The sequence below is a fragment of the Oncorhynchus nerka genome, linkage group LG4, assembly GCF_034236695.1.
Source record: "Oncorhynchus nerka isolate Pitt River linkage group LG4, Oner_Uvic_2.0, whole genome shotgun sequence".
In the NCBI taxonomy this organism is placed as follows: Eukaryota; Metazoa; Chordata; class Actinopteri; order Salmoniformes; family Salmonidae; genus Oncorhynchus; species Oncorhynchus nerka.
Genome location: NC_088399.1, coordinates 84,139,763 through 84,165,644, shown reverse-complemented (window position 1 = coordinate 84,165,644; position 25,882 = coordinate 84,139,763). Strand labels below are relative to the sequence as shown.

The following is a 25,882-nucleotide window of genomic DNA, read 5'->3' as shown; positions in this document are numbered from 1 at the left end:
CCTTATGGGCCCTGATCAAAAGTAGTGCACTATATATGGAAAAGGGTGCCTTTTGGGATGAAACCTAACACTGCCTTGTGCTAAATTTCACCTGGTCCCCCGCAAACAAATGACAACAATTTTTTATTTTACTAGGCAAGTCAGTTAAGAACAAATTCTTATTTTCAATGACAGCCTAGTGGGTTAACTGCCTGTTCAGGGGAAGAACAACAGATGTGTACCTTGTCAGCTCGGGAACTCGAACTTGCAACCTTTCGGTTACTAGTCCAACGCTCTAACCACTAGGCTACCCTGCCGCCCCGATCCTAGATCCTAGATCAGCACTACTAGTTGGAGATACTTTATGGGCCCAGGTGTACGTTCTTCACCCAGGTGTACATTCGTCACCCAGGTGTGTGTTCGTCACCCAGGTGTACGTTCGTCACCTAGGTGTACGTTCGTCACCCAGGTGTGTGTTTGTCACCCAGGTGTGTGTTCGTCACCCAGGTGTACCTTCGTCACCCAGGTGTACCTTCGTCACCCAGTTGTGTGTTCGTCACCCAGGTGTACGTTCGTCACCCAGTTGTGTGTTCGTCACCCAGGTGTGTGTTCGTCACCCAGGTGTACATTCATCACCCAGGTGTGTGTTCGTCACCCAGGTGTGTGTTCGTAACCCAGGTGTGTGTTCGTCACTCAGGTGTGCGTTCGTCACTCAGGTGTACGTTCGTCACCCAGGTGTGTGTTCGTCACCCAGGTGTACGTTCGTCACCCAGGTGTGCGTTCGTCACCCAGGTGTGCGTTCGTCACCCAGGTGTACGTTCGTCACCCAGTTGTGTGTTCGTCATCCAGGTGTGTGTTCGTCACCCAGTTGTGTGTAAGCCACCCAGGTGTGTGTAAGTCACCCAGTTGTGTGTTCGTCATCCAGGTGTGTGTTCGTCACCCAGTTGTGTGTTCATCATCCAGGTGTGTGTTCGTCACCCAGGTGTGTGTTCGTCACCCAGTTGTGTGTTCGTCACCCAGGTGTGTGTTCATCACCCAGGTGTGTGTTCGTCACCCAGGTGTACATTCGTCACCCAGGTGTGTGTTCGTCACCCAGGTGTGTGTTCGTCACCCAGGTGTACCTTCGTCACCCAGTTGTGTGTTCGTCACCCAGGTGTGTGTTCGTCACCCAGGTGTACGTTCGTCACCCAGTTGTGTGTTCGTCACCCAGTTGTGTGTTCGTCACCCAGGTGTGTGTTCGTCACCCAGGTGTGTGTTCGTCACCCAGGTGTGTGTTCGTCACCCAGGTGTACATTCGTCACCCAGGTGTGTGTTCGTCGTCACCCAGGTGTACGTTCGTCACCCAGTTGTGTGTTCGTCATCCAGGTGTGTGTTCTTCACCCAGTTGTGTGTAAGCCACCCAGGTGTGTGTAAGTCACCCAGTTGTGTGTTCGTCATCCAGGTGTGTGTTCGTCACCCAGTTGTGTGTAAGTCACCCAGGTGTGTGTAAGTCACCCAGTTGTGTGTTCGTCATCCAGGTGTGTGTTCGTCACCCAGGTGTGTGTTCGTCACCCAGGTGTGTGTTTGTCACTCAGGTGTGCGTTCGTCACCCAGGTGTGCGTGCGTCACCAAGTTGTGCATTCGTCTCCCATTGTGCGTTCGTCACCCAGGTGTGTGTTCGTCACCCAGCTGTGCGTTCGTCACTCAGGTGTGCCCACGCTCAGAGAAAGGGCCACAACTCGCCCTCTTTTCTCCCATGTCTCTAAGGACCTCATTTTTCCTTCAGTGTGATGATGTGGTAATGAAGATGGGGAGCAACAGTAATTATCATAATAATATAATTAAGCATAGCCCCTTTACCCCTACCTACATGTATACATGTACAAATTACGTTGACTAACCTGTACCCCTGCACATTGACTCGGTACCGGTACCCTCTGTATATAGCCTTGTTATTGTTATGTCATTTTCTTGTGTTACTTTTTTACTTTATTTTATTTTTTACTTTAGTTTATGTAGTAAATGTTTTCTTAACTCTATTTCTTAAACTGCATTGTTGGTTAAGGGCTTGTAAGTAAGAATTGTATTCGGAGCATGTGACAAATACAATTTCATTTGATTTGAAGAGATTAGGCCCAAGGGGGTGTGTCATATGGCCAGTATACCACAGCTAAGGCCTGATCTTAGTGCCTGGACACCGCCCCTACACGGAACCCAAACCGGCTGTGCGTGTGCGCCATCGTGCATACATTTATTTTGTCCCCCTACACCAAACGTGATCACGACACGCAGGTAAAAATATCAAAACAAACTCTGAACCAATGGCATTAATTTGGGGACAGGTTGAAAAGCATTAAACATGTATGGCAATTTAGCTAGTTAGCTTGCACTTGCTAGCTAATTTGTCCTGGGATATAAACATTGAGTTGTTATTTGAAATGCACAAGCTCCTCTACTCCGCCAATTAATCCACACATAAAACGGCCAACCGAATCGTTTCTAGTCATCTCTCCTCCTTCCAGGCTTTTTCATCTTTGAACTTATATGGTGATTGGCATCGAAACTTTCATAGTATTACCACGACTACCGGCAAAACATTTCATCTTTCAATCACCCACGTGGGTATAACCAATGAGGAGATGGCACGTGGGTACCTGCTTCTATAAACCAATGAGGAGATGGGAGAGGCAGGACTTTCAGCGTGAGAAATAGAAAGGTGTTCTATTTTAGCCTGTGGCATCGCAGACGCTCGTTGGCGCGCGAGAGCAGTGTGGGTGCAATAATTGAATAAAATGGATTTCAAAATGTATTTTGCGATGCTCAAGCACGCGACGTGTCCGGTCTGGTCAGCATGTTAGCCGTGGTATATTGGCCGTATACTATAAACCCTTACTGTTATAAACCTGTTACCAACGTAATTAGATCAGTAAAATAATTTATGGGGTCACCCCCGTGGTATACGGTCCGATATACCACGGCTTTCAGCCAATCAGCATTCAGGGCTGGAACCACCCGGTTTATAATAATATATACGCCATTTAAAGTATAAACCACTGTAGTAGCCTACTGTATGTTGTCTGCTCTTAAACTCACTGTGTCAACAGACCAGTATGCTGTACATATCCACCAAAGGTATTCACTGGCCGTGGTGAGAATATCATCTGTATTACTTGAAAAACACATTTCAAACACTTGTAGAACCGCTCATCTAAAGGCATGATCCTGCACAATATACTTAGGCTCATACTACTGTAATTGACAAAACGTGATTCCCCAAAAATAGCTTGGGTAAGTACTGAGCTCAGTGTGGTAACTAACCAGGGTGTGTGTTTGTGTGTCTCCAGGTGTTCAACACCTACTGTAACGAGGACTATGACAGGAGGAATGAGGAGGTGGACCCGGTGGCCTCGTCAGCAGAGTACGAACTGGAGAAGAGGGTGGAGAAACTGGAGCTGTTCCCTGTAGAGCTGGAGAAAGGTAGGAAGACCTGGGGACGATCCCAAATAGACCCATAAAACCATATCCTATATAACCCTACCCCATATAACCATATCCTATATAACCCTACCCCATATAACCATATCCTATATAACCCTACCCCATATAACCATATCCTATATAACCCTACCCCATATAACCATATCCTATATAACCCTACCCCATATGCACTATCCCTTCACTCCCTACCCCATATGCACTATCCCCTCACTCCCTACCCCATATGCACTATCCCTTCACTCCCTACCCCATATGCACTTCATGTAGGTAAATATGGTTAGCTTTGTGGACATTCGTATACCACATTGTTTATACCTGTCCAGTCCTTTCAGATTACACAAATGCATAGTGGTTAGTGCTAGGGGTCAATTTGGGGTTCGGCATAAAACATTTCCCAGATAAAACTGAAGAGGAAATACAAAGGGATATATTAGCTAGTGTCTGCAGGGTTAGGGTTAGCTAGTGTCTGCAGGGTTAGGGTTAGGGTTAGGGTTAGCTAGTGTCTGCAGGGTTAGGGTTAGCTAGTGTCTGCAGGGTTAGGGTTAGGGTTAGGGTTAGCTAGTGTCTGCAGGGTTAGGGTTAGAGTTAGCTAGTGTCTACAGGGTTAGGGTTAGCTAGTGTCTGCAGGGTTAGGGTTAGCTAGTGTCTACAGGGTTAGGGTTAGGGTTAGCTAGTGTCTACAGGGTTAGGGTTAGGGTTAGCTAGTGTCTGCAGGGTTAGGGTTAGCTAGTGTCTGCAGGGTTAGGGTTAGGGTTAGCTAGTGTCTGCAGGGTTAGGGTTAGCTAGTGTCTGCAGGGTTAGGGTTAGCTAGTGTCTGCATGGTTAGGGTTAGGGTTAGCTAGTGTCTACAGGGTTAGGGTTAGCTAGTGTCTGCAGGGTTAGGGTTAGCTAGTGTCTACAGGGTTAGGGTTAGCTAGTGTCTGCAGGGTTAGGGATAGCTAGTGTCTGCAGGGTTAGGGTTAGGGTTAGCTAGTGTCTACAGGGTTAGGGTTAGCTAGTGTCTGCAGGGTTAGGGATAGCTAGTGTCTGCAGGGTTAGGGTTAGCTAGTGTCTACATGGTTAGGGTTAGGGTTAGCTAGTGTCTGCAGGGTTAGGGTTAGCTAGTGTCTGCAGGGTTAGGGTTAGGGTTAGCTAGTGTCTGCAGGGTTAGGGTTAGCTAGTGTCTGCAGGGTTAGGGTTAGGGTTAGCTAGTGTCTGCAGGGTTAGGGTTAGCTAGTGTCTGCAGGGTTAGGGTTAGGGTTAGCTAGTGTCTGCAGGGTTAGGGTTAGCTAGTGTCTACAGGGTTAGGGTTAGCTAGTGTCTGCAGGGTTAGGGTTAGCTAGTGTCTGCAGGGTTAGGGTTAGGGTTAGCTAGTGTCTGCAGGGTTAGGGTTAGCTAGTGTCTGCATGGTTAGGGTTAGCTAGTGTCTACAGGGTTAGGGTCAGGGTTAGCTAGTGTCTGCAGGATTAGGATTAGCTAGTGTCTACAGGGTTAGGGTTAGGGTTAGCTAGTGTCTGCAGGGTTAGGGTTAGCTAGTGTCTGCAGGGTTAGGGTTAGCTAGTGTCTGCAGGGTTAGGGTTAGCTAGTGTCTGCAGGGTTAGGTTTAGCTAGTGTCTACCGGGTTAGGGTTAGCTAGTGTCTGCAGGGTTAGGGTTAGCTAGTGTCTGCAGGGTTAGGGTTAGCTAGTGTCTGCAGGGTTAGGGTTAGCTTGTGTCTGCAGGGTTAGGGTTAGCTAGTGTCTGCAGGGTTAGGGTTAGCTAGTGTCTGCAGGGTTAGGGTTAGGGTTATCTAGTGTCTGCAGGGTTAGGGTTAGCTTGTGTCTGCAGGGTTAGGGTTAGCTAGTGTCTGCAGGGTTAGGGTTAGCTAGTGTCTGCAGGGTTAGGATTATGGTTATCTAGTGTCTGCAGGGTTAGGTTAGGGTTATCTAGTGTCTGCAGGGTTAGGGTTAGGGTAAGCTAGTGTCTGCAGGGTTAGGGTTAGGGTTAGCTAGTGTCTGCAGGATTAGGACTAGCTAGTGTCTGCAGACAGCTAGTTGTTCTCTGCGGCTTCCTTGCGATGGGTAACAATGCTTTGAGGGTGGCTGTTGTCGATGTGTGCAGAGGGTCCCTGGTTCGAGCCCAGGTAGGGGCGAGGAGAGGGACGGAAGCTATACTTTTACATATGCATGCAAGCACACAAACACACGGCATGCCCCCCCCACAAACACACACAGACACTTGTCATTGTATAACTCCTATCTCCTCTCTGCCAGATGATGATGGCCTTGGTATCAGCATCATAGGGATGGGAGTGGGTGCTGACGCTGGTCTGGAGAAACTGGGAATCTTTGTCAAGACTGTCATTGAGGGCGGGGCGGCTGAGAGAGATGACAGGTAAGAGCTTTCTGCTTCCTGAGTAGGTGCCAACTCAATCCATACACACAAGTGCACATACACAGACAAGTGCACACTATGCGTTCTGACATTGCTCATCCATATATTTATATATTCTTAACTCCATTCCTTTACTTAGATTTGTATGTGTTGGGTATATGTTTTGAAATTGTCAGATATTACTTGTTAGATATTACTTCACTGTTTGAGCTAGAAACACACGCATTTTGCTACACGTGCGTGCAATAAAAAACACACACACACACACACACACACACACACACACACACACACACAACCAGGGAGCGAGATCCCCTGAATCCAATCTGCATTATCTAACACTGAGCCTCCCAGTCCCAGTCCCACCTCACACCTTGCTAAAAATCTGAGGGTGAATCTCTCTTGGTTAGAGATTTAACATGAGACTGAGATAGAGAACAGAGAGGTCTAGCTGGCTGCCCTCAGGTGTGCTGTTGTGGGCGGAAAGCTGGGAAGCGCTCTGTGCTCAGAATGCCATTTCCTTTTCATCATTAGGTCCCTGCCTGACTGTCAGCTGGTTATGAGTGGTGCTTAATTAGTCGGTGTGTGGATTCCAAATACACCTTCATTCCTACATAGTAAACTACTTTTGACCAGGGCCAATAGAGTAGTGTCAGTACTGTACATGAATCGATACTATTGGTTCCCCTTTGCGGCTGTGTGATTGTTTCACGACCCCTTGACCAATGAAATGTTTTCAAAATAGCTTGTCATCAAAACTCTTCAGTCCATTGGCTCTCAAATCAAATCAAATCAAATTGTATTTGTCACATACACATGGTTAGCAGATGTTAATGCGAGTGTAGCGAAATGCTTGTGCTTCTAGTTCCGACAATGCAGTAATAACCAACAAGTAATCTAGCTAACAATTCCAAAACTACTACCTTATAGACACAAGTGTAAGGGGATAAGAATATGTACATAAAGATATATGAGTGAGTGATGGTACAGAGCGGCATAGGCAAGATACAGTAGATGGTATTGAGTGCAGTATATACATATGAGATGAGTATGTAAACAAAGTGGCATAGTTAAATTGGCTAGTGATACATGTATTACATAAAGATGCAGTAGATGATATAGAGTACAGTATATACATATACATATGAGATGAATAATGTAGGGTATGTAAACATTATATTAGGTAGCATTGTTTAAAGTGGCTAGTGATATATTTTACATCATTTCCCATCAATTCCCATTATTAAAGTGGCTGGAGTTGAGTCAGTATGTTGGCAGCAGCCACTCAATGTTAGTGGTGGCTGTTTAACAGTCTGATGGCCTTGATATAGAAGCTGTGTTTCAGTCTCTCTGTCCCCGCTTTGATGCACCTGTACTGACCTCGCCTTCTGGATGATAGCGGGGTGAACAGGCAGTGGCTCGGGTGGTTGTTGTCCTTGATGATCTTTATGGCCTTCCTGTGACATCGGGTGGTGTAGGTGTCCTGGAGGGCAGGTAGTTTGCCCCTGGTGATGCGTTGTGCAGACCTCACTACCCTCTGGAGAGCCTTACGGTTGTGGGCGGAGCAGTTGCCGTACCAGGCGGTGATACAGCCCGACAGGATGCTCTCGAAGTCGCTCTGGATAAGAGCGTCTGCTAAATGACTTAAATGTAAATGTAAATGTAAGTTTGTGAGTGCTTTTGGTGACAAGCCAAATTTCTTCAGCCTCCTGAGGTTGAAGAGGCGCTGCTGCGCCTTCTTCACGATGCTGTCTGTGTGGGTGGACCAATTCAGTTTGTCTGTGATGTGTACGCCGAGGAACTTAAAACTTACTACCCTCTCCACTACTGTTCCATCAATGTGGATAGGGGGGTGTTCCCTCTGCTGTTTCCTGAAGTCCACAATCATCTCCTTAGTTTTGTTGACGTTGAGTGTGAGGTTATTTTCCTGACACCACACTCCGAGGGCCCTCACCTCCTCCCTGTAGGCCGTCTCGCCGTTGTTGGTAATCAAGCCTACCACTGTTGTGTCGTCCGCAAACTTGATGATTGAGGCCACGCACGCCTCCATGTCAATGTTGTCCGTTAAACCCTATATCTCCACCACGGCTCTTGAAGGGAAGCCAGGGTTGTGATGTCTGTGGTTTTCCTGCATTTTGGGCTACTTTAAAAACAATGTCGTGGGTGAAAATGTATTGTAAGTTACCTTGTGTTGTTATGCAGTTATTAATGGCCATGTTTGGTTAATTAAATTGGAAGTGATCAAAGCTCCATCGCAAAACCGAATTTTGATTCTAACTTCTTTACTTCGATATTCCTTCTTAATTGGCTCCATAATATTATGGAAAAAGGGTTTATTTTATAAATGTCTTTCAAAGTCTTTCAAGATATGGTCACCCTCTGGTTTGTATTGTCATTGGATCAACTTAGTCCTTTTTGAACAGACTAAAGATTTATCTATTTGACAATATTAATAAAGTATTTCCTGATTTAACACAGCAAATCTACTGCGGCAATTTACCCAACACTATGATTGGAAACTAATGTTGGTGGAGCCTACTGTTATTTTATTAGTTTCTGTTACGAGTAAATGAGTGAAGAGGTGTGGAGTCAGGCGCAGAGAGCAAAAGATGTGGGAAAAACAACACGCTTTAATGTCCCGGAAACATAACATGAACAAAAGTGGAAACACAAATGAACAGAAATATAAACGGACAGCGTGAAACCCAAATGCCAACAAAAATACACTCAAACAAGAAAACAGGCGAACAAGCCCGCACGAAACAGAAGCGGGCTGAACAGACTATATATAACCCTATCCTAACAACCAAACAAGAAACAGGTGCTACCAATTAGACAGAACTAAACGAACACAGAACAACGGATCGGCGATAGCTAGTAGACCGGCGACGCCGAGCGCCGAGCGCCACCCGAACAAGAAGGGGAGTCACCTTCGGTAATATTCGTGACAGTACCCCCCGCTGACGCGCAGCCCCCGCAGTGCGCCGACGCTGGCCTCGGGGACGACCCAGGGGCCGAGGCGCTGGGCGATCCGGACGGAGGCGATGGAATTCACTCAACATAGATGGGTCTAGAATATCCCTCACCGGAACCCAGCACCTCTCCTCCGGACCATACCCCTCCCAGTCAACGAGGTACTGCAAGCCCCTCACCCGGCGTCTCGAGTCCAGAATAGCTCGTATCTTGTACGCCGGGGACCCCTCGATGTCCAGAGGGGGCGGAGGAACCTCCGGAACCTCATCTTCCTGCATGGGACCAGCTACCACCGGCCTGAGAAGAGACACATGAAATGAGGGGTTAATACGATAATACGAAGGAAGTAATAATCGATAACAAACCTCATTTATTCTCCTCAGGACTTTAAATGGCCCTATACACTGCGGACCCAGCTTCCGGCAGGGCAAGCGGAGGGGCAGGTTTCGGGTCGAGAGCCAGTCCCTGTCCCCAGGTGCAAACACGGGGGCCTCACTGCGGTGACGGTCAGCGCTCTTCTTCTGCCTTATACTCGCTTGGCGTAATGACTCTTGGACCGCCCTCCAGGTCTCCTTAGAGCGCTGTACCCACTCCTTCACCGCAGGAGCCTCAGTCTGGCTCTGATGCCACGGTGCCAGGACTGGCTGGTACCCCAACACGCACTCAAATGGTGACATGTTGGTAGAGGAGTGGCTTAGTGAGTTCTGGGCTATTTCTGCCCAGGGAATATATCTCGCCCACTCCCCTGGCCGGTCCTGGCAATACGACCGCAGAAACCTACCCACCTCCTGGTTAACTCTCTCCACCTGCCCATTACTCTCCGGGTGATACCCTGAGGTCAGGCTGACCGAGACCCCCAGACGTTCCATAAATGCCCTCCAAACACGGGAGATAAATTGGGGGCCCCGATCAGAAACTATATCCTCGGGCACCCCGTAGTGCCGGAAGACATGGGTGAAAAGAGCTTCCGCAGTCTGTAGGGCCGTAGGGAGACCGGGCAATGGGATAAGACGGCAGGACTTAGAGAACCGATCCACAACGACCAGGATTGTAGTGTTACCCTGAGAGGGGGGAAGGTCAGTAAGAAAATCCACCGATAGATGGGTCCACGGCCGTTGTGGAACGGGAAGAGGTTGTAATTTACCTTTTGGCAGGTGTCTAGGAGCCTTACTCTGGGAACACACCGAACAGGAGGAAACATAGAATCGCACATCCCTCCTCAAAGTGGGCCACCAGTACTTCCTCTCAAGACCTCTCACTGTCCTAAAAATACCTGGGTGACCCGACGAGGGTAGACAACGAGCCCATCGAATCAATTGATCACGGACAGCCAGCGGCACGTACCTACGACCCTCCGGACACTGTGGAGGCGCAGGTTCCTCCCTTAGCGCCCGCTCGATGTCCGCGTCCACATCCCATACTACTGGTGCCACCAGCTTGGCTGCCGGAATGATGGGAGTAGGATCGATGGACCTGTCCTCAGTGTCATAGAGTCTTGACAGCGCGTCAGCCTTAGTGTTGAGGGAACCTGGTCTATACGAGATAGTGAAACGAAATCTAGTGAAAAACATGGCCCACCTTGCCTGACGAGGATTCAGTCTCCTAGCTGTTCGGATATACTCCAGGTTACGATGGTCAGTCCAGATAAGGAAAGGGTGCTTAGCCCCCTCAAGCCAGTGTCTCCACACCTTCAGGGCCTTAACCATAGCCAACAACTCCCTATCCCCCACATCATAATTCCGCTCCGCTGGCCCGAGTTTCTTCGAAAAAAAGGCACAGGGGCGGAGCTTCGGTGGCGCACCCGAACGCTGTGAGAGCACCGCTCCAACCCCAGCCTCGGATGCGTCCACCTCTACTATAAACGCCAAAGAAGGGTCCGGATGTGCCAACACCGGCGCCTCAGTAAACATCGCCTTCAACTTATGAAAAGCTCCGTTCGCCTCTGCTGACCACTGCAAACGCACCGGCCCTCCCTTCAGCAGTGAGGTAATAGGGGCAGCTACCTGACCAAAACCCCGGATAAACCTCCGGTAGTAATTAGCAAATCCCAAGAACCGCTGCACCTCCTTTACCGTGGTCGGAGTCGGCCAATTACGCACGGCCTTTATGCGGTCACCCTCCATTACCAAACCAGAGCTGGAAATGCGATAACCCAGGAAGGAAACTGATTGTTTGGAAAACTCACATTTCTCCGCCTTCACATACAGGTCATGCTCCAGCAGTCGTCTAAGAACTTTGCGCACAAGAGATACATGCGCAGTGCGTGTAGCGGAGTAGATCAAAATATCGTCAATATACACCACTACACCCTGTCCGTGCAGGTCTCTGAGAATCTCATCCACGAAGGATTGAAATATAGCTGGAGCATTCTTTAAACCGTATGGCATGACGAGGTACTCATAATGGCCAGACGTAGTGCTAAATGCAGTTTTCCACTCATCTCCCTCCCGAATACGCACCAGATTATAAGCACTCCTGAGATCCAGTTTAGTGAAGAACTGCGCTCCGTGAAATGATTCCACTGCCGTAGCAATGAGAGGTAGTGGGTAACTAAAACCCACTGTGATGGAATTTAGACCTCTATAATCAATACACGGACGTAAACCACCATCTTTTTTCTTCACAAAAAAAGAAACTCGAAGAGACAGGTGACATGGAGGGCCGAATATACCCCTGTCCCAGAGCCTCGGTGATATACGTTTCCATAGCCACCTTCTCCTCCTGGGACAAAGGATACACATGACTCCTGGGGAGTGCAGCATTACCCTGAAGGTTTATCACGCAATCCCCCTGCCTATGGGGTGGTAATTGGGTCGCCTTCTTTTTACTGAAAACGATAGCCAAATCGTCATACTCAGCTGGAATGCGCACGGTGGAAACCTGGTCTGGACTCTTCACCGTTGTCGCACCGATGGAAACCCCTACACACCTGCCTGAACACTCATCAGACCACCCCTGTAGAGTTCCCTGTTTCCACAAAATCGTAGGATTATGAATAGCTAGCCAGGGAATCCCCAGTACAACTGGAAACGCAGGTGAATCGATAAGGAACAAACTAATTCGCTCCTTGTGATTCCCCTGCGTAATCATCTCCAACGAAATTGTGGCTCTCTTCACCAGCCCTGACCCTAATGGTCGACTATCTAAAGAGTGCACGGTAAAAGGGGGGTCTACTTTTACTAACGGAATCCTCAACCTCTGAGCGAGTCCGCGATCTATAAAGTTTCCAGCTGCGCCTGAATCTACCAGTGCCTTATGCTGGAGAGAAGGAGAATAATTAAGGAAACAAATTAATAGGAACATGTGACCAACAGGAAACTCTGGGAGAGTGTGGTGCTTACTCACCTGGGGTGACCGATGAGTGTTCTGCCTGCCCTCTCGATTCCCAGATGAATTCCTCCAGCACCGACCAGACGTGTGCCCTCTCCGGCCACAACTGGTACAGGAGGAGCTTCCTCCTCCGATCTCCCTTGACGTGGTCCCTCCTAGCTCCATCGGGATAGGGGCAGGAGGATCAGGAGGTAGAACTGACAGGACCCTTTCAGAACGTCCACGAGCAGCTAGCAGATGGTCCAACCGGATCGACAGGTCTATCAGTCCATCCAGGCTAATAATGTCTAAGTAATCATTCCTAACAGGTAATAATGTCTATCAGGTAATAATGCCTAAGAGGTAATAATGCTTAACAGGCAATAATGTATAACAGACAATAATGCACAACCAGGCAATAATGTCTACCAGGTGTTACGAGTAAATGAGTGAAGAGGTGTGGAGTCAGGCGCAGAGAGCAAAAGATGTGGGAAAAACAACACGCTTTAATGTCCCGGAAACATAACATGAACAAAAGTGGAAACACAAATGAACAGAAATATAAACGGACAGCGTGAAACCCAAATGCCAACAAAAATACACTCAAACAAGAAAACAGGCGAACAAGCCCGCACGAAACAGAAGCGGGTTGAACAGACTATATATAACCCTATCCTAACAACCAAACAAGAAACAGGTGCTACCAATTAGACAGAACTAAACGAACACAGAACAACGGATCGGCAATAGCTAGTAGACCGGCGACGACGACCGCCGAGCGCCACACGAACAAGAAGGGGAGTCACCTTCGGTAATATTCGTGACAGTTTCTTATTTATGTTATCCATAAGTGTCTGGTATGGTCATTTCTTATTTAAAAAGGAGGGTAAAATATCCCTGGACTGTCCATATTTGAAATGTGTAAACAAATTATCGGAGGGATTGAGTTATTTGTGCCAGAAGGGAGTAGGCCGGAATCAAACCAACGCTGACCCGGATGGCTTTATATGTGTGTGTTGAAGACGGCGGTCCTAACTGCTAGATCACCAAAGGCCCCGATTGAACTCAATTTTGACAGTTCATTCGTAACCATAGGATACACTCAACACTGTATGTCGTAGCCTAGTGGATACCAATATATCTATCTTGTGTCATTAAGCTAAATAAAACGACGGTTGTTAATGTGTAGGGCTGCATTTCAGATCTTTGTTGCAGTAATAGGACCTAGGCTTAGCGTTTGAGCGAGCTAGAGAGAATATTATTTTGATAGCAAGCCTGATCCCAATGACACGACAGCCCCCGCATGGAAAGAGAACGGCTTATTTTCAACAATCATTTGAATTTCCTGATGGAACAGGAAAAATCTCCGCAACAAAAGAGTGATCAAGTTAAGATCCGACATCCGTTTTTGAGTCCCAAATGTATTCTCTACAAAGTGCACTACTTTTGACCAGAGCCCTATGGGCCCTGGCCAAAAGTAGTGCACTAAATAGGGAAGTGAATAGGGTGCCATTGGGGACACAGACACTTGGATAACCTTGTGTCCTCTGTTGACCAAAGTTGCGTTGGCTCACAATCCCTGAGCGCTAGCAGGCAGCGCTAGCTACACATCCTGTCAGGTCCTAGCTAACGCCATGATTTGAATAGGGTTAGGTAATAGTGCTGCTCCACTATTGTAATGGAGAGTGGTTGCCTCAAGACAGTCTTGCTCTGTATTCAGTCATTTACTTCCTGGTCTATGCTGACCATATCTCGCTATGTATTTCTATGTATTTCTCATGCCTGCTTCCTGTGTGTTCTCTTCAACATCATCAGTTTGATAATCGGCAATGGCATAATTTCTGAACACAGTTTCAAAACCAGATTATGAATTCCCCTGACTTAGATTACATATTTTCTATGCAACCATTACTATTCTAATCACTCTGTATAGTGCCACACCAGTGCATAGTTTACTACTGCACAGTGGATCCTTAAGGTGTTTTCATAACTGTGGGGAGCGATTTATTTATTTTTTTTCACTTTTATTTAACCAGGTAGGCTAGTTGAGAACAAGTTCTCATTTGCAACTGCGACCTGGCCAAGATAAAGCATAGCAGTGTGAACAGACAACACAGAGTTACACATGGAGTAAACAATTAACAAGTCAATAACACAGTAGAGAAAAAAAAGGGGGGGAGTCTATATACAATGTGTGCAAAAGGCATGAGGTAGGCGAATAATTACAATTTTGCAGATTAACACTGGAGTGATAAATGATCAGATGGTCATGTACAGGTAGAGATATTGGTGTGCAAAAGAGCAGAAAAGTAAATAAATAAAACAGTATGGGGATGAGGTAGGTGAAAATGGGTGGGCTATTTACCAATAGACTATGTACAGCTGCAGCGATCGGTTAGCTGCTCAGATAGCTGATGTTTGAAGTTGGTGAGGGAGATAAAAGTCTCCAACTTCAGCGATTTTTGCAATTCGTTCCAGTCACAGGCAGCACTGTACTGGAACGAAAGGCGGCCAAATGAGGTGTTGGCTTTAGGGATGATCAATGAGATACACCTGCTGGAGCGCGTGCTACGGATGGGTGTTGCCATCGTGACCAGTGAACTGAGATAAGGCGGAGCTTTACCTAGCATGGACTTGTAGATGACCTGGAGCCAGTGGGTCTGGCGACGAATATGTAGCGAGGGCCAGCCGACTAGAGCATACAAGTCGCAGTGGTGGGTGGTATAAGGTGCTTTAGTGACAAAACGGATGGCACTGTGATAGACTGCATCCAGTTTGCTGAGTAGAGTGTTGGAAGCCATTTTGTAGATGACATCGCCGAAGTCGAGGATCGGTAGGATAGTCAGTTTTACTAGGGTAAGCTTGGCGGCGTGAGTGAAGGAGGCTTTGTTGCGGAATAGAAAGCCGACTCTTGATTTGATTTTCGATTGGAGATGTTTGATATGAGTCTGGAAGGAGAGTTTGCAGTCTAGCCAGACACCTAGGTACTTATAGATGTCCACATATTCAAGGTCGGAACCATCCAGGGTGGTGATGCTAGTCGGGCATGCAGGTGCAGGCAGCGATCGGTTGAAAAGCATGCATTTGGTTTTACTCGCGTTTAAGAGCAGTTGGAGGCCACGGAAGGAGTGTTGTATGGCATTGAAGCTCGTTTGGAGGTTAGATAGCAGTGTCCAATGACGGGCCGAAAGTATATAGAATGGTGTCGTCTGCGTAGAGGTGGATCAGGGAATCGCCCGCAGCAAGAGCAACATCATTGATATATACAGAGAAAAGAGTCGGCCCGAGAATTGAACCCTGTGGCACCCCCATAGAGACTGCCAGAGGACCGGACAGCATGCCCTCCGATTTGACACACTGAACTCTGTCTGCAAAGTAATTGGTGAACCAGGCAAGGCAGTCATTCGAAAAACCGAGGCTACTGAGTCTGCCGATAAGAATATGGTGAGTGACAGAGTCGAAGGCCTTGGCAAGGTCGATGAAGACGGCTGCACAGTACTGTCTTTTATCGATGGCGGTTATGATATCGTTTAGTACCTTGAGTGTGGCTGAGGTGCACCCGTGACCGGCTCGGAAACCAGATTGCACAGTCGCTTTCAGAACATCTGCTATCTGGATTTGGGTAAAGGAGAACCTGGAGAGAACCTGGAGAGGCTTGGGCGAGGAGCTGCGGGGGGGGCGGAGCTGTTGGCCGAGGTTGGAGAAGCCAGGCGGAAGGCATGGCCAGCCGTTGAGAAATGCTTATTGAAGTTTTCGATAATCATGGATTTATCGGTGGTGACCGTGTTACCTAGCCTCAGTGCAGTGGGCAGCTGGGAGGAGGTGCTCTTGTTCTCCATGGACTTCACAGTGTCCCAGAACTTTTTGGAGTTGGAGCTACAGGATGCAAACTTCTGCCTGAAGAAGCTGGCCTTAGCTTTCCTGACTGACTGCGTGTATTGGTTCCTGACTTCCCTGAACAGTTGCATATCACGGGGACTATTCGATGCTATTGCAGTCCGCCACAGGATGTTTTTGTGCTGGTCGAGGGCAGTCAGGTCTGGAGTGAACCAAGGGCTGTATCTGTTCTTGGTTCTGCATTTTTTGAACGGAGCATGCTTATCTAAAATGGAGAGGAAGTTACTTTAAAAAAATGACCAGGCATCCTCAACTGACGGGATGAGGTCAATGTCCTTCCAGGATACCCGGGCCAGGTCGATTAGGAAGGCCTGCTCACAGAAGTGTTTTAGGGAGCGTTTGACAGTGATGAGGGGTGGTCGTTTGACTGCGGCTCCATAGCGGATACAGGCAATGAGGCAGTGATCGCTGATATCCTGGTTGAAGACAGCGGAGGTGTATTTGGAGGGCCAGTTGGTCAGGATGACGTCTATGAGGGTGCCCTTGTTTACAGAGTTAGGGTTGTACCTGGTGGGTTCCTGGATGATTTGTGTGAGATTGAGGGCATCTAGCTTAGATTGTAGGACTGCCGGGGTGTTAAGCATATCCCAGTTTAGGTCACCTAACAGAACAAACTCTGATGCTAGATGGGGGGCGATCAATTCACAAATGGTGTCCAGGGCACAGCTGGGAGCTGAGGGGGGTCGGTAGCAGGCGGCAACAGTGAGAGACTTATTTCTGGAGAGAGTAATTTTCAAAATTAGTAGTTCGAACTGTTTGGGTATGGACCTGGAAAGTATGACATTACTTTGCAGGCTATCTCTGCAGTAGACTGCAACTCCTCCCCCTTTGGCAGTTCTATCTTGACGGAAGATGTTATAGTTGGGTATGGAAATCTCTGAATTTTTAGTGGCCTTCCTGAGCCAGGATTCAGACACAGCAAGGACATCAGGGTTAGCAGAGTGTGCTAAAGCAGTGAGTAAAACAAACTTAGGGAGGAGGCTTCTGATGTTGACATGCATGAAACCAAGGCTTTTTCGATCACAGAAGTCAACAAATGAGGGTGCCTGGGGACATGCAGGGCCTGGGTTTACCTCCACATCACCCGCGGAACAGAGAAGGAGTAGTATGAGGGTGCGGCTAAAGGCTATCAAAACTGGTCGCCTAGAGCGTTGGGGACAGAGAATAAGAGGAGCAGGTTTCTGGGCATGGTAGAATATATTCAGGGCATAATGCGCAGACGGGTATGGTGGGGTGCGGGTACAGCGGAGGTAAGCCCAGGCCCCAGGTGATGATGAGAGAGGTTGTATCTCTGGACATGCTGGTTGTAATGGGTGAGGTCACCGCATGTGTGGGAGGTGGGACAAAGGAGTTATCAGGGGTATGAAGAGTGGAACTAGGGGGTCCATTGTGAACTAAAACAATGGTAACTAACCTGAACAACAGTATACAAGGCATATTGACATTTGAGAGAGACATACAGCGAGGCATACAGTAATCACAGGTGTTGAATTGGGAAAGCTAGCTAAAACAGTAGGTTAGACAACAACAGCTAATCAGCTGGCACGACAACAGCAGGTAAAATGGCGTTGACTAGGCAACGGGGCCAACAGATAAAACAAACAAGCAGAATGGAGTACCGTGATTAATGGACAGTCCAGCGTGCATCAGCTATGTGGCCAAGAGATCAGTGTCCAGGGGGCAGCGGTGGATGGGGCAGGGAAGCTGGACTGGCGAGTGTTATCCAGGTTAAAAAAAACTAACAATGACTAAATAGCTTGTAGCTAGTTAGCTGGTTAGCTTCTGGAGGTTCTTGAGTGTGTTCTAAAAATTTTAAAATAATAGCGATTCCGTATCACGTTGGGTGAGGCAGGTTTCCGGAAGGTATAAACAAATTAAAAATCAAAAAGAGATAGAAAGTAAATATGGGTGTTTGGGACGCGGTGATGCAGACGGTTAGCAGGCCTGTGCTAGCAAGCTAACAGTTCGTAGATAGCTAGATAGCTAGTTGTGAAGATCCAGCTGAAAAATGTTCCATTTGCGGTGGGATTCCGGGGAAGAATCCGGGGATGAAAAAAATAAATAGGTCCGTTATGCTCTGGTTAGAGTCGCGTTGTTCGAACTGGCGAGAGCTTTCCGGGCTGAAGGTTAGCTGATGACCGGTTAGCTGAAGACCGCTAGCATGGCTAGTGGTTAGCTGGCTAGCTTCAGTTGAGCTTCAGTTGAGGGGTTCCGGTTCCGAAGTAAATATAAATATAAATACTTTAGGAAAAATAGCTACATTGGGTGAGGCGGGTTGCAGGAGAGTAGTTGGAAGCTTAGGTTTAGCAAAAAGTTTTTAAAGAGATATGCGAAGAAAAATATGTAAAAAACGAAAAAGATATATACAGGGGACACGACACGACAGGACGGCTTACTGCTACGCCATCTTGGAAGATGATAGAGAGAGGATAACGGTGAGGAACTATAGAGAGAGAGGATAACTGTGGGGAACTATAGAGAGAGAGAATAACTGTGGGGAACTATAGAGAGAGAGGATAACTGTGGGGAACGATAGAGAGAGAGGATAACTGTGGGGAACTATAGAGAGAGAGGATAACTGTGGGGAACTATAGAGAGAGAGAATAACTGTGAGGAACTATATAGAGAGAGGATAACTGTGGGGAACTATAGAGAGAGAGGATAACTGTGGGGAACTATAGAGAGAGAGGATAACTGTGAGGAACTATATAGAGAGAGGATAACTGTGGGGAACTATAGAGAGAGAGAATAACTGTGGAGAACTATAGAGAGAGAGGATAACTGTCGGGAACAATAGAGAGAGAGGATAACTGTGAGGAACTATATAGAGAGAGGATAACTGTGGAGAACTATAGAGAGAGAGGATAACTGTGAGGAACTATATAGAGAGAGGATAACTGTGGGGAACTATAGAGAGAGAGGATAACTGTGGGGAACGATAGAGAGAGAGGATAACTGGGGAGTGATAGAGAGAGAGGATCACTGGGGAACTATAGAGAGAGAGGATAACTGGGGAGTGATAGAGAGAGAGGATCACTGGGGAACTATATGAGAGAGAGGATAACTGGGGAACTATAGAGAGAGAGGATAACTGGGGAGTGATAGAGAGAGAGGATAACTGGGGAGTGATAGAGAGAGAGGATCACTGGGGAACTATAGAGAGAGAGGATAACTGGGGAGTGATAGAGGGAGAGGATAACTGGGGAACTATAGAGAGAGAGGATAACTGGGGAACTATAGAGAGAGATGATCACTGGGGAACGATAGAGAGAGGATAACTGGGGAACTATAGAGAGAGGATAACTGGGGAACGATAGAGAGAGAGGATAACTGTGGGGAACTATAGAGAGAGAGGATAACTGGGGAACTATAGAGAGAGAGGATAACTGTGGGGAACTATAGAGAGAGAGGATAACTGGGGAACTATAGAGAGAGAGGATAACTGGGGAACGATAGAGAGAGAGAGGATAACTGTGGGGAACTATAGAGAGAGAGGATAACTGGGGAACTATAGAGAGAGAGGATAACTGGGGAACTATAGAGAGAGAGGATAACTGTGGGGAACTATATGGAGAGAGGATAACTGGGGAATGATAGAGAGAGAGGATAACTGGGGAACGATAGAGAGAGAGGATAACTGGGGAACTATAGAGAGAGAGGATAACTGGGGAACTATATAGAGAGAGGATAACTGTGGGGAACTATAGAGAGAGAGGGGATAACTGTGGGGAACTATAGAGAGAGAGGATAACTGTGGGGAACTATAGAGAGAGAGGATAACTGTGAGGAACTATATAGAGAGAGGATAACTGTGGGGAACTATAGAGAGAGAGGATAACTGTGGGGAACGATAGAGAGAGAGGATAGCTGGGGAGTGATAGAGAGAGAGGATCACTGGGGAACTATAGAGAGAGAGGATAACTGGGGAGTGATAGAGAGAGAGGATCACTGGGGAACTATAGAGAGAGAGGATAACTGGGGAACTATAGAGAGAGAGGATAACTGGGGAGTGATAGAGAGAGAGGATAACTGGGGAGTGATAGAGAGAGAGGATCACTGGGGAACTATAGAGAGAGAGGATAACTGGGGAGTGATAGAGAGAGAGGATAACTGGGGAACTATAGAGAGAGAGGATAACTGGGGAACTATAGAGAGAGATGATCACTGGGGAACGATAGAGAGAGGATAACTGGGGAACTATAGAGAGAGGATAACTGGGGAACGATAGAGAGAGAGGATAACTGTGGGGAACTATAGAGAGAGAGGATAACTGGGGAACTATAAAGAGAGAGGATAACTGGGGAACTATAGAGAGAGAGGATAACTGTGGGGAACTATATAGAGAGAGGATAACTGGGGAACTATAGAGAGAGAGGATAACTGGGGAACGATAGAGAGAGAGAGGATAACTGTGGGGAACTATAGAGAGAGAGGATAACTGGGGAACTATAGAGAGAGAGGATAACTGTGGGGAACTATATGGAGAGAGGATAACTGGGGAATGATAGAGAGAGAGGATAACTGGGGAACGATAGAGAGAGAGGATAACTGGGGAACTATAGAGAGAGAGGATAACTGGGGAACTATATAGAGAGAGGATAACTGTGGGGAACTATAGAGAGATAGAGGATAACTGTGGGGAACTATAGAGAGAGAGGATAACTGTGGGGAACTATAGAGAGAGAGGATAACTGTGAGGAAATATAGAGAGAGGATAACTGGGGAACTATAGGGAGAGAGGAAAACTGTGGGGAACTATAGAGAGAGAGGATAACTGGGGAACGATATAGAGAGAGGATAACTGGGGAACGATAGAGAGAGAGGATAACTGGGGAACTATAGAGAGAGAGGATAACTGGGGAACTATAAAGAGAGAGGATAACTGGGGAATGATAGAGAGAGGATAACTGGGGAACGATAGAGAGAGAGGATAACTGGGGAACTATAGAGAGAGAGGATAACTGGGGAACTATAGAGAGAGAGGATAACTGTGGGGAACTATAAAGCGAGAGGATAACTGGGGAACTATAGAGAGAGAGGATAACTGGGGGGAACGATAGAGAGAGAGGATAACTGGGGAACGATATAGAGAGAGGATAACTGGGGAACTATAGAGAGAGAGGATAACTGGGGAACTATAGAGAGAGAGGATAACTGGGGAACTATAAAGAGAGAGGATAACTGGGGAATGATAGAGAGAGGATAACTGGGGAACGATAGAGAGAGAGGATAACTGGGGAACTATAGAGAGAGAGGATAACTGGGGAACTATAGAGAGAGAGGATAACTGTGGGGAATTATAGAGCGAGAGGATAACTGGGGAACTATAGAGAGAGAGGATAACTGGGGGGAACGATAGAGAGAGAGGATAACTGGGGAACTATAGAGAGAGAGAGGATAACTGGGGAACTATAGAGAGAGAGGATAACTGGGGAGCGATAGAGAGAGAGGATAACTGGGGAACTATAGAGAGAGAGGATAACTGGGGAACTATAGAGAGAGAGGATAACTGTGAGGAACTATAGAGAGAGAGGATAACTGGGGAACGATAGAGAGTGAGGATAACTGTGGGGAACTATAGAGAGAGAGGATAACTGGGGAACTATAGAGAGAGAGGATAACTGGGGAACGATAGAGAGAGAGGATAACTGTGGGAACTATAGAGAGAGAGGATAACTGGGGAACTATAGAGAGAGAGGATAACTGGGGAACTATAGGGAGAGAGGAAAACTGTGGGGAACTATAGAGAGAGAGGATAACTGGGGAGCGATAGAGAGAGAGGATAACTGTGGGGAGCGATAGAGAGAGAGGATAATTGTGGGGAACGATAGAGAGAGAGGATAACTGTGGGGAACGATAGAGAGAGAGGATAACTGGGGAGCGATAGAGAGAGAGGATAACTGTGGGGAACTATAGAGAGAGGATAACTGGGGAACGATAGAGAGAGAGGATAACTGGGGAACTATAGAGAGAGAGGATAACTGGGGAACTATATAGAGAGAGGATAACTGTGGGGAACTATATAGAGATTGGATAACTGTGGGGAACTATAGAGAGAGAGGATAACTGTGGGGAACTATAGAGAGAGAGGATAACTTTGAGGAACTATATAGAGAGAGGATAACTGGGGAACTATAGGGAGAGAGGAAAACTGTGGGGAACTATAGAGAGAGAGGATAACTGGGGAATGATAGAGAGAGAGGATAACTGGGGAATGATAGAGAGAGAGGATAACTGGGGAACTATAGAGAGAGAGGATAACTGGGGAACTATAGAGAGAGAGGATAACTGGGGAACTATAGAGAGAGAGGATAACTGGGGAACGATAGAGAGAGAGGATAACTGGGGAACTATAGAGAGAGAGGATAACTGGGGAACTATAGAGAGAGAGATAACTGGGGAGCTATAGATAGAGAGGATAACTGAGAGGATAACTGGGGAACTATAGAGAGAGAGGATAACTGGGGAACTATAGAGAGAGAGGATAACTGTGAGGAACTATAGAGAGAGAGGATAACTGGGGAACTATAGAGAGAGAGGATAACTGGGGAACGATAGAGATAGAGGATAACTGTGGGGAACGATAGAGAGAGAGGATAACTGGGGAGCGATAGAGAGAGAGGATAACTGTGGGGAACTATAGAGAGAGGATAACTGGGGAACGATAGAGAGAGAGGATAACTGGGGAACTATAGAGAGAGAGGATAACTGGGGAACTATATAGAGAGAGGATAACTGTGGGGAACTATATAGAGAGAGGATAACTGTGGGGAACTATAGAGAGAGAGGATAACTGTGGGGAACTATAGAGAGAGAGGATAACTTTGAGGAACTATATAGAGAGAGGATAACTGGGGAACTATAGGGAGAGAGGAAAACTGTGGGGAACTATAGAGAGAGAGGATAACTGGGGAATGATAGAGAGAGAGGATAACTGGGGAATGATAGAGAGAGAGGATAACTGGGGAACTATAGAGAGAGAGGATAACTGGGGAACTATAGAGAGAGAGGATAACTGGGGAACTATAGAGAGAGAGGATAACTGGGGAACGATAGAGAGAGAGGATAACTGGGGAACTATAGAGAGAGAGGATAACTGGGGAACTATAGAGAGAGAGGATAACTGGGGAGCGATAGAGAGAAAGGATAACTGGGGAACTATAGAGAGAGAGGATAACTGGGGAACTATAGAGAGAGAGGATAACTGTGAGGAACTATAGAGAGAGAGGATAACTGGGGAACTATAGAGAGAGAGGATAACTGGGGAACGATAGAGATAGAGGATAACTGTGGGGAACTATAGAGAGAGAGGATAACTGGGGAACGATAGAGAGAGAGGATAACTGTGGGAACTATAGAGAGAGAGGATAACAGGGGAACTATAGGGAGAGAGGAAAACTGGGGAACTATAGAGAGAGAGGATAACTGGGGAGCGATAGAGAGAGAGAGGATAACTGTGGGGAGCAATAGAGAGAGAGGATAATTTGGGGAACGATAGAGAGAGAGGATAACTGTGAGGAACGATAGAGAGAGAGGAAGACACTGGGGAACAATGGGGAGAGAGGATAACTGTGGGGAACGATAGAGAGAGAGGATAACTGGGGAGCGATAGAGAGAGGATAACTGTGGGGAACTATATAGAGAGGATAACTGGGGAACTATAGAGAGAGAGGATAACTGTGGGGAACTATAGAGAGAGAGGATAACTGGGGAACGATAGAGAGAGAGGATAACTGGGGAACTATAGAGAGAGAGAGGATAACTGGGGAACTATAGAGAGAGAGGATAACTGGGGAACTATAGAGAGAGAGGATAACTGGGAAACTATAGAGAGAGAGGATAACTGTGAGGAACTATAGAGAGAGAGGATAACTGGGGAACTATAGAGAGAGAGGATAACTTGGGAACGATAGAGAGAGAGGATAACTGTGGGGAACTATAGAGAGAGAGGATAACTGGGGAACTATAGAGAGAGAGGATAACTGGGGAACGATAGAGAGAGAGGATAACTGTGGGAACTATAGAGAGAGAGGATAACTGGGGAACTATAGAGAGAGAGGATAACTGGGGGAACTATAGGGAGAGAGGAAAACTGTGGGGAACTATAGAGAGAGAGGATAACTGGGGAACTATAGGGAGAGAGGAAAACTGTGGGGAACTATAGAGAGAGAGGATAACTGGGGAACGATAGAGAGAGAGGATAACAGTGGGGAGCGATAGAGAGAGAGGATAATTGTGTGGAACGATAGAGAGAGAGGATAACTGTGAGGAACGATAGAGAGAGAGAGGAAGACACTGGGGAACAATGGGGAGAGAGGATAACTGTGGGGAACGATAGAGAGAGAGGATAACTGGGGAGCGATAGAGAGAGAGGATAACTGTGGGGAACTATAGAGAGAGGATAACTGGGGAACTATAGAGAGAGAGGATAACTGTGGGGAACTATAGAGAGAGATGATAACTGTGGGGAACTATAGAGAGAGAGGATAACTGTGGGGAACGATAGAGAGAGAGGATATCTGGGGAACGATAGAGAGAGGATAACTGGGGAATGATAGAGAGAGAGGATAATTGGGGAACGATAGAGAGAGAGGATAACTGTGAGGAACTATAGAGAGAGAGGATAAGTGTGGGGAAGTAGAGAGAGAGGATAACTGGGGAACTATAGAGAGAGAGGATAACTGGGGAACTATAGAGAGCGAGGATAACTGGGGAACGATAGAGAGACAGGATAAGTGTGGGGAACTAGAGAGAGAGAGGATAACTGGGGAACGATAGAGAGAGAGGATAACTGGGGAGCTATAGATAGAGAGGATAACTGGGGAACGATAGAGAGAGAGGATAACTGTGAGGAACGATATAGAGAGAGGATAAGTGTGGGGAACTATAGAGAGAGAGGATAACTGGGGAACTATAGAGAGAGAGGATAACTGGGGAACGATAGAGAGAGAGGATAACTGGGGAGCTATAGATAGAGAGGATAACTGGGGAACTATAGAGAGAGAGGATAACTGGGGAACGATAGAGAGAGAGGATAACTGTGGGGAACTATAAAGAGAGAGGATAACTGGGGAACGATAGAGAGAGGATAACTGGGGAACGATAGAGAGAGAGGATAACTGGGGAACTATAGAGAGAGAGGATAACTGGGGAACGATAGAGAGAGAGGATAACTGTGGGGAACTATAAAGAGAGAGGATAACTGGGGAACGATAGAGAGAGGATAACTGGGGAAATATAGAGAGAGGATAATTGGGGAACTATAGAGAGAGGATAACTGGGGAACTATAGAGAGAGAGGATAACTGGGGAACTATTGAGAGAGAGGATAACTGGGGAACTATAAAGAGAGAGGATAACTAGGGAACTATAAAGAGAGAGGATAACTGGGGAATGATAGAGAGAGAGGATAACTGGGGAACTATAAAGAGAGAGGATAACTGGGGAACTATAGAGAGAGAGGATAACTGGGGAACTATAGAGAGAGAGGATAACTGGGGAACTATAGAGAGAGAGGATAACTGGGGAACGATAGAGAGAGAGGATAACTGGGGAACTATAAAGAGAGAGGATAACTGGGGAACTATAGAGAGAGAGGATAACTGGGGAACTATAGAGAGAGAGGATAACTGGGGAACTATGGAGAGAGAGGATAACTGGGGAACGATAGAGAGAGAGGATAACTGGGGAACGATAGAGAGAGAGGATAACTGGGGAACTATAAAGAGAGGGGAGAACTGTGGGGAACTATAGAGAGAGAGATGATAACTGTGGGGAACTATAGAGAGAGAGGATAACTGTGGGGAACGATAGAGAGAGAGGATATCTGGGGAACGATAGAGAGAGGATAACTGGGGAATGATAGAGAGAGAGGATAATTGGGGAACGATAGAGAGA

At 47.0% G+C, this 25,882-nt stretch overlaps 1 protein-coding gene across 5 annotated transcripts in view; it reads left to right on the top strand.

Annotated features, from left to right (window-relative positions):
* Positions 1 to 25,882, top strand: part of ppp1r9a (protein phosphatase 1, regulatory subunit 9A) — a 160,180-nt gene that overhangs the window by 43,399 nt on the left and 90,899 nt on the right. For all 5 annotated transcript variants that reach the window (XM_065017971.1, XM_065017975.1, XM_065017976.1 and 2 more), the window contains exons 3-4: positions 3,303 to 3,435; positions 5,687 to 5,807. In XM_065017971.1, the coding sequence (XP_064874043.1) occupies positions 3,303 to 3,435; positions 5,687 to 5,807 (254 nt within the window). The remainder of the gene's footprint in view (positions 1 to 3,302; positions 3,436 to 5,686; positions 5,808 to 25,882) is intronic.